Raw genomic sequence first — 15,905 nt, 5'->3', positions numbered from 1 at the left:
TAACTAACTTAAACCTTTCCTAACCCTAACTAACTTAACCTTACCCTAACCCTAATTAACTTACCTCTACCCTAACTACAATCAACTTAAACCCATCTGAACCTAACCCTAAATAACTTTACCCCAACCTAACTAACTTAAACCTATCCTAACCCTAAACTAACCCTAACACCCTAACTAACTTAATCTTACCTAACCTTAAATAACTTAATCCTACCCTAACCCCTAAATAATTTTACCCTACCCTAACCCTAACTAACTTAAACCTTTCTTAACCACAACTAACTTAAACCTGTCCTAACCCTAATTAACTTAAACCTTTCCTAACTAACTTAACCTTACCCTAACCCTAATTAACTTACCTCTAATCTAAATACAACTAACTTAAACTTATCCTAACCGAACCATAACTTACCCTAAATAACTTTACCCTACCCTAACCCGCCTAGTTAACCTAATTAACCTAGTTAAGCCTTTAAATGTCACTTTAAGCTGTATAGAAGTTTCTTGAAGAATATCTAGTCTAATATTATTTTCTGTCATCATGACAAAGAGAAAATAAATCAGCTACTAGAGATGAGTTATTAACACTATTATGATTAGAAATGTGTTGAAGAAATCTCTCCGTTAAACAGAAATTGGGGAAAAAGTAAACAGGGGTTTCTGACTTATAATAATTCTAATAATTCTGACTTCAACTGTATGTAGCATTTTATTGATGTTGTTCTCATACTATCTTGCCATCTCTTTGTTTCTCTCTCTCAGTGTGAATATGTTCTTGGATCAGTTTCGGGATCTCAACATGGCTCTGAATGCTCTTCCCCCTCCTCAGCTGCAGCAGCAGCAGCAGCAGCAGCAGCACCAGAGGTTTAGCTCCCGCTCAATGCGGCGCAGCGTGAGCCGTGAAGATCCAAACCGCTTCTACACTGACGCCATGTCCTGGATCACACAGCAGAGGGTAAACAAAGCGCTGTGTGTGCATTCATTTTCCTTCAGCTTTATCAGGGATCACCACAGAGGAATGAACCGCCAACTATCCCAGTATATGTTTTACACAGCGGATGCCCTTCTAGCTGCAACCCAACACTGGGAAACACCCATACACGCTCATTCACACACACACTCTCATACACTGCGGCCAATTTAGTTCAATTCCCCTATAGCACATGTGTTTGGACTGTGGGGGAAACCAGAGCACCCGAGGAAACCCACACCAACACGGGGAGAACATGCAAACTCCACACAGAAACACTAACTGACTTGAACTGGTAACCCTCTTGCTGTGAGGCCACAGTGCTAACCATTGAGCCACCGTGCCACCCTAACCAATAACTAATAACCAGTTTAGCATATGCTTGCTCCATTACAGTGTCCTCTGAATGGTAGTGTGTGTGTGTGTGTGTGTGTGATGTTAAGTGGAGCGGGGTGTTCAGCCAATCAGAGTTTACTGTGGGCGGAGCTTGATGTGACAGAAATAGTCATCATCTTAAAGGCCAGAGATAACAGTAATCTCATGCTGCTCTGTCTCAACACACACACACTCACACACACACAAAATTACACACATGCACAAACACACACACACACACACATAAAAACACACACATAAAAACACACACATGCACAAGCACACACACACACGGACATAAAAACACACACAGACATACACACATGCACAAACACACACACACATAAACACATGCACAAACACGCACATAGAAACATACACAAACACGCACACACACACACACGCACATAAAAATACACACATGCAAAAACACATGCGCACACACACACACACACACACACACGCACATAAAACACACACACATAGACATACACACATGCACAAATACACACACACACACACACAAAAAACAGATACACACACACACACACACACACACACACATAAAACACACACACATAGACATACACACATGCACAAATACACACACACACACAAAAACAGATACACACACACACACACACACACACACACACACATAAAACACACACACATAGACATACACACATGCACAAATACACACACACACACAAAAAACAGATACACACACACACACGCGCGTGCACAGGAACATGCAGAGCCGCACATATGTACACAGACACACACAAACAGAGAGCCACGCAGCCACAGAGAGAGAGATGCGCACACACACATAATAACATACACACACACACACACACACACACACACACACGCGCGCGCACAGGAACACGCAGAGCCGCACATATGTACACAGACACACACAAACAGAGAGCCACGCAGCCACAGAGAGAGAGATGCGCACACACACATAATAACATACACACACCGATGCACAAAGACAAAGGCACAATCACACACACAGAAACAAAGACACACACATGCACACAGACACACATAGAGATGCACACACCGACACACACACAGAAACAAAGACACATAAACAAACGCACACACATAGGTACACAGATTTGCACATAGAGAGAAAGACACACATGCACAAACACACACACACACAAACACAGAGAATGAGAGGGAAAGTCCGAGCAGAGATTAAGGCTCATCGTTCTGCCAAAACACACAGTAGTTCAGTGTAAAACTGGACTGCCAGTAAATCAGTCCCAGCATGCCTTTCAACCGCTGTGTTTGACTCTGGGCTGTGTGTGTGTGTGTGTGCTGAATTCCTCAGTCCTGCAGAGGTCAATAACACTGAGACTCTCCCTCCTGTCAGACACTCACTGATAATGAAAAACAGAGGAGGAACTCTCTGACAGAAGACAATTCTCACGTTGCCTCAACGTTTTAGAAAGGTTATGAGCAAACGTTCCACCAGTAACATTAAAAGAACATTTCATTTGGCGCTAGCTGGTTTTTAAAGGCACAATTCACCTATAAATGAAAATTCTGTCATGATTTTCTTTATCCTGCGTTTGGTCAACCTTCTGTTCAACACAAAAAGGAGATATTTTGAAGAATGCTGAGAGCTGGCACCCATAAAGCCGATAGGCGCCATCCTCCAGCATTCTTCAAAACATCTTCTTTGCTCAACAGACGCAAGAAACTAAAAAACCTCACTAGGGAGAGTAAATGATGAGATAATTTTCATATTTTTGGTACTGGGTTCGGTTAGTTAGGGTTAGAGTTAGGATAGGTTTATGTTAGTTAGGGATAGGTCAGTTAGGGTAGGGTTAAGTTAGGATTAGGGTAAGGATAGGTTTAGGTTAGTTAGGGATAGGTCAGTTAGGGTAGGGTTAAGTTAGGATCAGGGTAAGGATAGGTTTAGGTTAGTTAGGGTTAGGATAGAGTTAGGGTAGGGTAAAGTTATTTAAGGTTAGGGTAAGGTTAAGTTAGTTAGGGTGTTAGAGTTAGTTTAGGCTTAGGATAGGTTTAAGTTAGTTAGGGTAGGGTAAAGTTATTTAAGGTAAGGTTAAGTTAGTTGTGGTTAGGTTAGGATAAGTTTAAGTTAGTTGTAGTTAGGGTAAAGGTAAGTTAATTAGGGTTAGGGTAAGGTTAAGTTAATTAGGGTTAGGGTAAGGTTAAGTTAGTTAGGGTTAGGAAAGATTTAAGTTAATTAGGGTTAGGATAGGTTTAAGTTAGTTATGGTTAGGAAAGGTTTAAGTTAGTTAGGGTTATGGTATGGTAAAGTTATTTAGGGTTAGGGTAGGATTAAATTATTTAAGGTTAGGTAAGGTTAAGTTAGTTAGGGTGTTAGGGTTAGTTTAGGGTTAGGATAGATTTAAGTTAGTTGGGGTAGGGTAAAGTTATTTAGGGTTAGGTTCAGATGGGTTTAAGTTAACTGTAGTTAGGGTGGAGGTAAATTAATTAGGGTTAGGGTAAGGTAAAGTTAATTAGGGTTAGGAAAGGTTTAATTTAGTTAGGGTTAGGAAAGGTTTAAGTTAGTTAGCGTTAGGGTAGGGTAAAGTTATTTAGAGTAGGATTAAGTTATTTAAGGATAGGTAATGTTAAGTTAGTTAGAGTAGAGGTAAGTTATTTAGGGTTAAGCTATAGTTAGGTTGGTTAGGGTTCGGATAGATTTAAGTTAGTTAGGGTTAGAGTAGGGTAAAGTTATTTAGGGTTAGGATAAGGTTAAGGGTTTAGGGTAAAGTTAAGTTAGTTAGGGTTAGGTCAGGGTTAGGATAGGTTGAGGTTAGTTGTAGTTAATGTAGAGGTAAGTTAATTAGGGTTAAGGTAAGGTTAAGTTAGTTAGGATTATGAAAGGTTTAAGTTAGTTAGGGTTAGGGTAGGATAAGTTTTATGTTAGTTAAGGTTAGGGTAGGGTAAAGTCATTTAGGATTAGGTTAGAGTAAGGTCAAGGTTAGAATAGGTTTAAGTTAGTGAGGGTATGGTAAAGTTAGTTGTAGTTGGGGTAGGGTTAAGTTAGTTAGGGTTAAGTTAGTTAGGGTTAGGTCAGGGTTAGGATAGGTTTAAGTTAGTGTATGGTAAAGTTATTTAGGGTTAGGGTATGGTTAAGTTCGTTAGGTTAGGATAGGTTTAAGTTAGTTGTAGTTGGGGTAGGGTTAAATAAATTAGGGTTAGGGTAAGGTTAAGTTAGTAAGGATTAGGTTCGGATATATTTAAATTAGTTGTAGTTAGGGTAGGGTTAAGTTAGTTAGGGTTAGGTCAGGGTTAGGATAGGCTTAAGTTAGTGTATGGTAATGTTATTTAGGGTTAGGGTATGGTTAAGTAAGTTATGGTTAGGATAGGTTTAAGTTAGTTGTAGTTGGGGTATGGTTAAGTTAATTAGGGTTAGGGTAGGGTTAAGTTAGTTAGGTTTAGGTTTGGATAGATTTAAATTAGTTGTAGTTAGGGTAGAGTTAGGGTTAAGGTTAGGTTAAGTTAGTTAGGGTTATGATAGGTTTAAGTTAGCCTAGCTGGAGATGTTGCTCTGTCCTCACACTGTTCATGGCACAGCTATCCTACATGCTGTCTTGTTAATATATAAATCCCTATTTGAGCATTATTTTGAAATGCATATCATTTTACTAGTTATTTTGCGACATGCTAGTATTCAGCTTAGTGACATTTAAAGGCTTAACTAGGTTAATGTGGGAGGTTAGGTTATTAAGGCAAGTCATTGAACTACAGTGGTTTGTTCTGTAGACGATCAAAAACATTTTTTTCTTTTTATTCCAAACAATCCTCAGCAGCACACACTGAACTCTGCTGGAATAAAGCACAATGTAAAAACCTTACTGAGTGAATTTGTTCTGATGCTGTTGTAGTTCTTGTCATTTATAATGCTTAGTGTACTGTAAATGTCCTCCTGCTGCTTTTCTTTGAGCAGTTTGAACTAATGTGTGTGTGTGTGTGTGTGCCTGTGTGTGTGTGTGCAGCGGCTGATAGAGACGTCTGCATGGGGTGATGATCTAACAGCGGTCGAGCAGCAGATCTCCAATCACAGCAGCTTCCACAACTCCATCCAGAACAGTGTGGAGATGAACAGAGCCCGGGCTGAACTGGTAAGACACACACACACTCTCTCTCACTTTCAGACACACACACAGGTTTGGTTTTGTGAATTGTGGGGACATTCCATAGGCATAATGGTTTTTATACTGTACAAACACCACTTCTTATAAAAACACACACACACACACACACACACTTGTTGGTGTTGGTGGTTTATGAGGACTCTCCATAGGCATAATGTATTTATAAGTATGATTTTCAACAGTTTGGATTTATGAGGACTTAAGGCATGTCCTTATAAATCACTGCGATGTTGTAATATCTATAGGTCAACCTATGTTATTATACACATTTCTGTCCTGTAAACCACCAAAACCAGTACATACATACACACATGCACACACTCTTGCACACAAATACATATGCATATATAATAAAGTGTGAAATGTAATCAGTTTCAATGTAATCAGATTAAATTTGTAATCAGATTAAAAGCTACATTTTCAGCATCATTACTCCTGCAGCAGTCACTGTAATATATCCATTACATTTACGTTTCTGATATATATTTACTGAATTGTTTTTTAGATGCGCGGCAAAGATGCAGACGTGAACAAATCCTTACTGAACAAACTAGAGCAAGAATGGGACGGTCTGCAGGTCAGTAAAAACACTGCTATTATTTTTTTTTAAACCTTTTATTCATGATTTTTAAAAATTATTTTATTTATTTATTTATTTAATTTTATTGTTATTTATTTATTAATTTACATAACCCCTTCCCCAACAATTTAACCCCTTACAGATGAGGGGGAAACATTTTTTCAAACAAAATAAATAAATAAAGACATATAAATAAATAAATAAATAAATACAAATAAATAAATAAATAAATACAAATAAATAAATATAAATAAATAAATAAATATAAATAAATATAAACAAATAAATAAATAAATAAATAAATATAAATGAATATATAAAAATAAATAAATATAAATAAATAAATGAAAAATAAAAATAAAAAAATAAATATAAATAAATAAATATAAATGAATATATAAAGATAAATAAATATAAAAAAATAAATAAATATAAAAGAATAATAAGAATAAATAAATGCATATAAATAAATAAATACATAAATATAAATGAAAAATAAAAATAAATAAATAAATATAAATAAATCAATAAATATAAATGTGTAAAAATAAATATAAATAAATATAAAAGAATAAATAAAAATAAATAAATATAAATGAATAAAAAATAAATAAATAAATAAATATAAATGAATAAATAAAAATAAACAAATAAATATAAATAAATAAAATAAAAGCAAATAAATAAATATAAATAAATAAATAAAATAAATAAATAAATAATAAAAAATTAAATAAATTATTAATAAATAAATAAATGACTTAAAATTACTGCCATCATAAATTCTTTTAAGGGGATAAATTTGTATATTGTGTTACATTGCAGTAACATCAGCATGCATTAATGATAGGCTAATTAACCTCTAAATGTTCATATCGAAAGATCATGAAATACTTTTCCTAGTAGTTTCATATGCAATATGCAGTAATTTTTTACATTATATATCTAATGAACTGTTATCATTTTTTTGCATCCAGTAAAAATATCCTTAGTTCAAATCTGTTTTCATTATTAAACATGTATTTGGGCAGTTCTCCCAATAAGCACACAACTGGATCGAGGGGCTATTCCCACTGCGATGATCAATAACAAATGAATGAAAAAGTATGACAGCAGCACATTTTTCACTAACAATAATCTTTCATTAGTTAATGCATTTACTAACATAAACTAATAATGAACAATACAGCATTTATCAATCACAGTTCAACATTTACTAATGCATTATTATCATCCAAAAAGCTGTTTGTTAACATTAGTTCATGCATTGTGAGTGAACATGAAGTAACAATGAATGCATTAGCATTAACTAATGTTTACAAAGATGAATAAATATGACAAGAAAATGTGTGTTGGCTGCAGATTAGTTAAATACATGCACCAAAGCATCCTTATTGTAAAGTGTTACTCATTTTTCATCTATTTCAGTTCTAGAAAACTGTAATATTGTGACTTTTGTACAGGAAACCTTATATAATATCACATAACATATATTGAGTAGATTTAAAGGACGTTTATGGTCGGAAAAACAAAACAAAACCATGGCTAAAGAAGACTGGATTGAGCTTTTGTTAAATCTTTATTTCCAAGCAGATTAGTTTAGCAGAAATAAACGTTGGCTTGCGTTTGTTTGTTGCGCCCCCTTCTGGACGGTTGATTTACATATCCATTATAAACACTGCTGTGTTCATTTGTGTCATAAGTAGGCCTGTCACGATATCTGTTATTTGCAGTACGATATATTGCACCAAATTATATTGCGATAAATGAAATTAATGTCATTTTAAGAGCATTTTAGGCCACTCATAAAATGCCAGAATGTCAATAGCATCATAACGCAAGTGCACTCTGCCAAAGAACACACCATATTTCATTTAATTATAGTCATTTAATAATCATGCACTTGACTCTGAATGTGAAAACGCATATCCTAAATAAATAATAATGGATGTCAGCTGTGATATCTGCTGTCAGATCTATTTTCAGTCATCAGACACCCACATGAAAATATACTATAGTAATTTATAGTAAATACCACAGTGTTTTTTAAACCGTACTGATGCTGATAATAGAGATGGAGATGTTCCACGATCAGCACAATTGTTGCTAGAATTGGTGTTCATGTACTGTATGAGTGATATGGATTGCATCACCAAAAATAATTGAGGTCATGTCCATGTGTCTTAAGTGATTATTATGACAGGCCAAGTCATAAGGGTAATCTTGAATGAAGTTGAGATTTATCCATCATCTAAACGCTGAGTAATAAGCTTGTTATGGATAATATTTCGCTGAGATACAACTATTGAAGCTGTAGAAGTCCATCTATTAGCCCACTAATGAAACTAACAGCATGGTCGAAGGTTAAATAGCCTTTTCTAGCGCTTCTGAAAAGTATTAGAATTTATTTATATTCGTTTTTTAGCTGCGAATTTAATCTGACTCCAGCTTTAAGTGATCGTAAAGTTTAGACTGTGTTTTTAATTGTAGAACGGATCACATTCATCATTTATGACTTGATTTAAAGTTTTGATTTATATCTGTTCGCTTACTCTTCAGTTATACGTTCATTAGGGACCAAACGCCGCTCAGAGTTTAACGCCCCGGGTTTGCGTGTCTTCTTACGGACAGTATGTCGACATTCTGAAGTTAGTCAGATGGTGCAGGATTAACTAATGTTCAAATAAACTGATTGCAAAAGGCTCGCTCATCTTAAAAGAATAGTCGATTCAGCCAAGCCCATGCAACTTGCTAATTTCAGTGATTAGATAATTAAAGATCTCCATGCTGTCGTGTCAAAATGGCTCCGTACAGTGAAATGTGTATATCAGTCAAATAACGATGTCGAACTAAATAACTGTGTTTGCTCACTTATCCTGATATGTCTGAAGTCTACCCTAGACGATCTGAGGTGTCTTGTGTTCTGTGTACATTTAATACAGTTCCTCCATCCCACCTCTAGGTGTCCTCGTTTTAACCTTTGACCATCTTAGGGGGTTTTACTAAAAGGTCTGAGGCTTCATGCTATTCTTAGCCCTGTTCACTGAAAACATAAGCAACTGTTTTCACAGCAGAGATGTCTTCTCCACACTGTAAAACCCAACAGTCAACTTTATCAACTGAAATGAGTGTAGTTAACTCAAAATTGACTGATAGTTACATCTACTCACTTGAGAAGAGTTTTGAACTCAGTGTTGAAGTTAATGAGTTAATTAAATACCTCATCACTTCACCTTAAATGGAGTTAGTTCACAGAACTCATATAGATGAGTTTTTAACTCAAATGGTTTGTTGCAATCTGTTTCCTCAAATGGTTTGAGTTGCCTTAACTCACTGGGTTTTACAGTACTCAGTTGGTTTGAGTTCTCTTCATTTACTGGGTTTCACTGTGCTCAGATTGCTTCATTTACTCTAATGGATTAAGTTCACAGCACTCAATAGGATTCGTTTTTGAACTTAAATGGTTTGTTGCATTCGGTTTCCTCAAATGGTTTGAGTTACCTTAACGTATTGAGTTTTACAGTGCATAGACGCACCTCTTCTGAGTGTTTACATACATTGTCACGATGGGAAAGTAATCTGATAATATATTACTCACTCATTAGCACACATATAGCTTCATATGGGTATTTAATCAGTGCTTTACATATTCACTTATTCTCCAGCAGCTTCTCGTAGTACTGCTCCAGTGCAGGCTTACTCGTCTGACACAAAGACAGTTTTCGCCTGGCTCATGTTTACTGCACACTACTGCATACTTTTAGAGAATACAAAATCTTCTTCAAACACTGTAAACACAGTACATGTTTTTCTGCACACACACTATGATCTGCTGTGTTACTCCACTGAACTCCATATAAAGGCCAGAAACTCTTTAGCACAGGCCTGTCTAAAGGGTTAATGCTGACAACTGATGATCAACAGAAGTAATGACACATTGTCCTTCTTCCCAACAGGGAAAACAATCAGTAATGCATGATTATATGCTGTCATGGCTTTGCAATCAATAAATGTGATTATAATGGAAGTCAATGAGGCAAAAACAGCACCAACATAACCAAAGGAGAGTCAATCTGTGGTGTTTTTCCCAAACAATGATGTAACTCGTGGTTGAACTATCCAAGTACGATTTCGTTTGGGGAAAAAAACAATGTAGTCCAAAACTCGTGGTTTCTCTGTCGCAGATCCATCGTTTGAATCACGTTAGTTATAACGAAAATCGCCCGTAATGATGCTCTAAACGGGGTGGGAACAACTTCTTTAGAGAGGAACCTCATCATTTCTTTGTGCAGATTATATTGTTTTACATGCACACGCATTTAAAATAAAATCCAATATTAGTGTTGGTAAAAACATGCACTCGCTTTCCATTTTAACTAAAATATATGTAAACGGCACATATAGAGCCTCTGTTTCCTTTACAAACATTATTGAGAACATTACATAGTCTATTCTCAAACATGAAATCACTTACAAAAGCTAACACATTCTAATCTCATATATAAATTATATAATCAAATAAATGAGGCGATTTATTAAGAAATGAAATTTATATATTTATTATTTATTAGGAAATAAAAAATCCTACTTTTAATAATAATATTAATGATTATGATGATGATTATTATTATTATTATTATGATTTTTATTGTTATTATTATTAAGTAGGATATTGATTATTTATTTGTTATTTTTTTAAAGTCTACTTTTACAATTTGACACTTGTGAACCACTGCAGAAATGTTCTAACCAGCAGGCCCCTTTCATATACAGTACAGATAGCTATTAAATAACCTACAAATTAAATCATTAGCGTATGTGTTTTGTTTTCACAAGCTGTGGAGACCTAACATTGCGCTTTTAAATAATAGGTCACCTATAGCTTTCGTCATGAGCCACGGCTGTGTTCAAAATGACATTAATGTTTTCAAATTGCACTGCGAAGGGAGCACAATTGCAAACATGAAGATCGCTAAAACTGAACTGTAAAAATAGTTTGAAAGCAAATTACACCTAAGAGAGACGACCTAAATGCTTTATTAAAATAATTCCAAGTTTGACAGTTGTAAATGAATAGGGCATAGGGGGGATAAGTGGGAATAGAACACAGCCAGAAACTGTTTCTAACTACAGCTCCAGAAGTGTAGTTGCAAGTGTACAAGTTTGCGATGCAGTTTGCGAATGTTCATTGAATCGATGGATTGAAGAAGCACCAAATCAACAAACTATGTTTGTAATGACGGAACTTGCGACCTTAATTGGCTAACGATTGTTTCCGGAAACGAACCCCTGGACATTACACAAGGGCTAAACAAACATTCAGATTTGATATATTTATGGACAGAAATTTACAAATGTATTGTCTTGTAACATTTAGGCCCAATCCCAATTCTACCGCTTAGCCCTTCCCCTTACCCCTTCCCCTCGTTTTGCGCGTGCACGCCAAGGGGTAGGGGTGTCCCAATTCTCTTTAGCTTGAAGGCGTAGGGCTAAGGGGAAGGGGTGAATAGCTCTTCGAGCGGAGACCGCACTCGAAACCAAGGGGTAAGAAAATTTCCCAGAATACACCAGCCACAACGGCAGTATTGCTGAATCCGGAAGTAAGTAGATCCACAAATTAGTATTTTTGTCATTATTATGTATTTATAACAATAAACAAGCACATGTTTTAATATATTCATAACCGCGTTCATTTACCGTCATGCTTTTAAAAACACAAAAAAAACAGCTAAATTTGGCGATCTATAATCAATAATAATAACTCCTGTACAGCAGTCCAACATTCTGACACTCGATGACACTGGAATACCCTGTCAGTAATGTCTAGTGTCTGGGAATGAGCTGTATACAGTGTCTGCTATGTTAATGTTGTTTTCGTGTGTCTACATAGATGAATATGGACACTGTGTTAATACACAGTACAGTTATGATCTTATTGCCACATTAGATCGTAATAATAACATGCCTTCAGTGATTTCCTGAAGATAAATATAAAAAAATAACACAACTGGAATAACTACAACAGTCGCGATCGTCTGATCTCACATAAAGCAAGCGATCGTGATGACATATGATGACGTTTGCTGGTGCTGTAGTGCTGTCCCAATTCTTAGGGGTAAGTTTTGAAGCCCTTCCCCTTAACCCTCGGTTGTAAGGGCCAAGGGGATGGGTATGGGGTACAAAAATAGAATTGGGATTGGGCCTTACAAGCCAGTGTATAAAGCAAATGTATGCGTGTGTGAGAAAGCTGTAATATTGTGCGTTTGTGTGTTCAGAAATGCTCGCACCAGCGCAGTGTTCAGCTGCAGGATCTGCGCACCATCATCGAGGAGATTTCAGACCAGATCATGTGGGTGAACGACCGCGAGGAAGAGGAGCTGGTGTTCGACTGGGGAGACAAGAGAATCGACAACTACATCCCTCAGAAACAGGAGAGCTTCTCTGTAAGACACACACACACTCACAAACAGACATCTAATGTGTCTCAGAGTGTGTGTGTGAAGTTCCAGCTCTAAATAGCACACTTAATGTTTTCTAACTGTCTCAAAATGACCCTTTTAGACTTTGATACTAATCGTGGCATTTTGGTGACTGTCGCTTTAAATTCAAATGAGACTGTGATCTTTTAGACAGAGGGCGGAGCTATAAATGCCTGTGTGTCAGCATAGGGCAAGATTCAAAACAAAACTAACGTTACAGTGTGAGTGTGTGCTTCATGCTTCTGTCAGTCTATGGAGACTCCTGTCGCTGTTCATTTGTGCTTCATCTAAAACTCCACATCTAGAATCCTCTTAGTCTATGCTGACATTATCTTCAGCAGCTCAAACACGCTAATGGCTAAAGGACAGACGGCTGCTTCTCACTCAGGGCTGCTGTTTATGCTAATGAGGGAAAGATGGGCACCAGTGGGTGGAGCTTTTCCCCCTCTAATGACACGTACAAATGGAGAATGTCAATCAAAGTGTTTCTGCAGACTTGTGATTATAAAAATAAAATTAATTAATGTATACCATTAGAGGCTGGATATATTCACACCCTGCTGACTACTGTGTTTAAACCCCTTATAAAAGGGATTTTTGTATAATAGGTGCACTTTTAATGTTTCTTCAGAAACTGATGAGTGAACTGGAGCAGAAGGAGATCCAGCTGAACGTGCTGAAATCAAAGGTGGACTCTCTGCTGAAGAAAAAACACCCTGCGTCTGATAAGATCCAGGTGAGCGTCTCTAAAGTCCGCTACTGGGTTTTTACCCATCCTGCTGTGTTTCTTGCAAGGAGTGGGAATCTTTAGGGATTTCATGAACCCATTCAGATTCAAGATTTGATCCCAAAACAATTCTTTGTTCCTATTTAATTTGGCTCCAGCTTTACATTTGAACCAGAATGCTTTTTGTTTACATATGACAGTGCTGCCATCTAAAAAGTTATTAGTTCGCTAACACTTTAGGTCCATTAGTACATGTATTTACCATACCTGCCAACACTCCCGTTTTTCCCGTGAGTCTGCCGTATTTCAGACCCATCTCCCGCCACCCTCCCGTTTTGTTATTTTTCCCGGCAAACTCCTGTAATGTCGCCCCCCGCTTCTCAGCTTTTTGGTACAGTCTATAACACCCCCGGATCTCCGACTTTGGCATAGTATCCGATCACAGCGGCTGCCCGAAACCCAGTGCATAGTATAGTAGCTGTGTTATTCAGACACCTCACCTCCGACACCTAGACATCCCCACCACTCCACAACACCAACGCCCCCACTACTGACATTAACCAAGTATGAATAATCTTGAGAAGCATTTATTAATCATAGTTCAACATTAAGCGGACCGCACGGTGGCTCAGTGGTTAGCACTGTGGCCTCAAATCAAGAAGGTTTCCCCCACAGTCCGAACACATGCGCTACAGGGGAATTCATGAACTAAATTGGCCGAATGTATAAGTATGTGTGAATGTGTGTATGGGTGTTTCCCAGTACTGGGTTGTGGCTGGAAGGGCATCCGCTGTGTAAATCAAATGCTGGAATAGTTGTCAGTTCATTCCGCTGTGGCGACCCCTGATAAATAGAGGTATTAAGCCAAAGGAGAATGAATGAATTATTGAGTTCAGCATTAACTAATCAATTATTAAAATTCATTAGGTAACATTAGTTAATGCACTGTGAGTTAACAAGCTTAAATAACATTAACTAATGTTAACAAACTTAAACGAATACCATAATAAAAGTATTACTAATTATTTGTTCATGTTAGTAAAGACATTAACTAATATTAACTAGTGCACCATAGTTTTAAGGAGTTACAAACCCTTCTTATTTCCAAAGGGAACATAATTTTATTTGTTTGTTTATCTTTTAACACAGAAATGTCATTAAATATCAAAAATATTTATATAAAAATTCAAATTAAAAGCATATTTCATTTGTAAGTTTAATTACAGTTGCTTTTTAGTTCGGAGGCACAGAGAACTAGCTTTAAAACCCTGTATTTCACTCATTCAATTTCATTCACAGTCAGAAAACAAGCCGCAAGTGATATACAAATCTTCATTTCACTTTCGCCTCATCTTTAAAATTCTAAAGATTGTCCTTTTTTGTCTAAGTAAAGCAAACTCTGCAGTATATGTACATGTTAAGGCTTTTGGGAATCGATTCAGAATCACTCAGGAAAGAATCATGAATTATGAATGAATCAATTCTTTTTATGTCTGTGTTTTGGGCAGGCGTACATGGAGACACTGCAGACGCAGTGGAGTTGGCTTCTGCAGATCACCAGATGCATCGATGTCCACTTGAAGGAGAACGCCAGATACAGCCAGGTGAGACAGCTTGAGCGGGATATGCTAATGTTGGGATATGCTAATGTCAGGTTATGCTCATGTGAGATATGCTAATGTGACATATGTTAATGCAGAATGTACTCATGCTGGATATTTTGATGTTGTATATTTTAATACTGAAAATACTAATGCTGGATATGTTAATGCAACATATGTTAATGGTAGATATGCTAATGTTGGATATTTTAATGCTGGATTATACTAATGCTGGATATGATAATGCTGGATATGCTAATGCTGGATATTTTAATGCTGGATTATACTAATGCTGGATATGCTAATGCTGGATATTTTAATTCTGGATTATACTAATGCTGGGTATGCTAATGCTGGATATGCTAATGCTGGATATTTTAATGCTGGATTATACTAATGCAGGATATGCTGATGCTGGATATACTGTGCTAATGCTATATATATGCTAATGCTGGATATGCTGATGTTAGATAAGCTAATGCTGGAAATGTCAATGCGGCATATACTAATGCTGGATAAGTTAATACATCGTGGTAATGCTGGATATACTAATGCTGGATATGCCTATGCTAGATATGCTAATGCTGGTTATACTATTGGTGGATATGCTAACACTGGATATGCTAATTCTGGATATGCTAATACTGCATTTGTCAACGCTGGATATGCTAACGCTGGATATGCTAACGCTGAATATGCAAACGCTGGATATGCTAACGCTGGATATGCTAACGCTGGAAATGCTGATGCTGGATATGCTGATGCTGAATGTGTTAATGCTGGATATGTTAAAGCATTAAATGGTAATGTTAGATATGTTAATGTTGGATATGTTAAAGCTGGATATGATGACGCTGGATATGTTAATGTTGTATATGCTAATGCTGGATATGTTAATGCTGGATATGTTAATGCTGGATATGTTATTGCTGGATATTTTAATGCTGGGCATAATAATGTTGGATATGTTACTGTTGGGTATGTTAATGCTGAATATATACGCATGCTAGATATACTCA

General features: G+C 36.6%; 2 protein-coding genes across 4 annotated transcripts in view; both read left to right on the top strand.

The window, feature by feature from the left end:
- The window catches only part of ctsbb (cathepsin Bb), a 245,400-nt gene that overhangs the window by 87,422 nt on the left and 142,073 nt on the right, over positions 1-15,905 (top strand). The window lies entirely within an intron of this gene.
- Positions 1-15,905, top strand: part of LOC130248198 (desmoplakin-B) — a 77,861-nt gene that overhangs the window by 22,565 nt on the left and 39,391 nt on the right. For all 3 annotated transcript variants that reach the window (XM_056481765.1, XM_056481766.1, XM_056481764.1), the window contains exons 4-9: positions 766-958; positions 5,341-5,466; positions 6,005-6,076; positions 12,355-12,522; positions 13,190-13,294; positions 14,794-14,889. In XM_056481765.1, the coding sequence (XP_056337740.1) occupies positions 766-958; positions 5,341-5,466; positions 6,005-6,076; positions 12,355-12,522; positions 13,190-13,294; positions 14,794-14,889 (760 nt within the window). The remainder of the gene's footprint in view (positions 1-765; positions 959-5,340; positions 5,467-6,004; positions 6,077-12,354; positions 12,523-13,189; positions 13,295-14,793; positions 14,890-15,905) is intronic.

The sequence above is a fragment of the Danio aesculapii genome, chromosome 20 (genome assembly GCF_903798145.1).
Source record: "Danio aesculapii chromosome 20, fDanAes4.1, whole genome shotgun sequence".
NCBI classification, from domain to species: domain Eukaryota; kingdom Metazoa; phylum Chordata; class Actinopteri; order Cypriniformes; family Danionidae; genus Danio; species Danio aesculapii.
The sequence above is the reverse complement of the archived record's forward strand: the minus strand, read 5'-3'. Positions and strand labels throughout refer to the sequence as shown.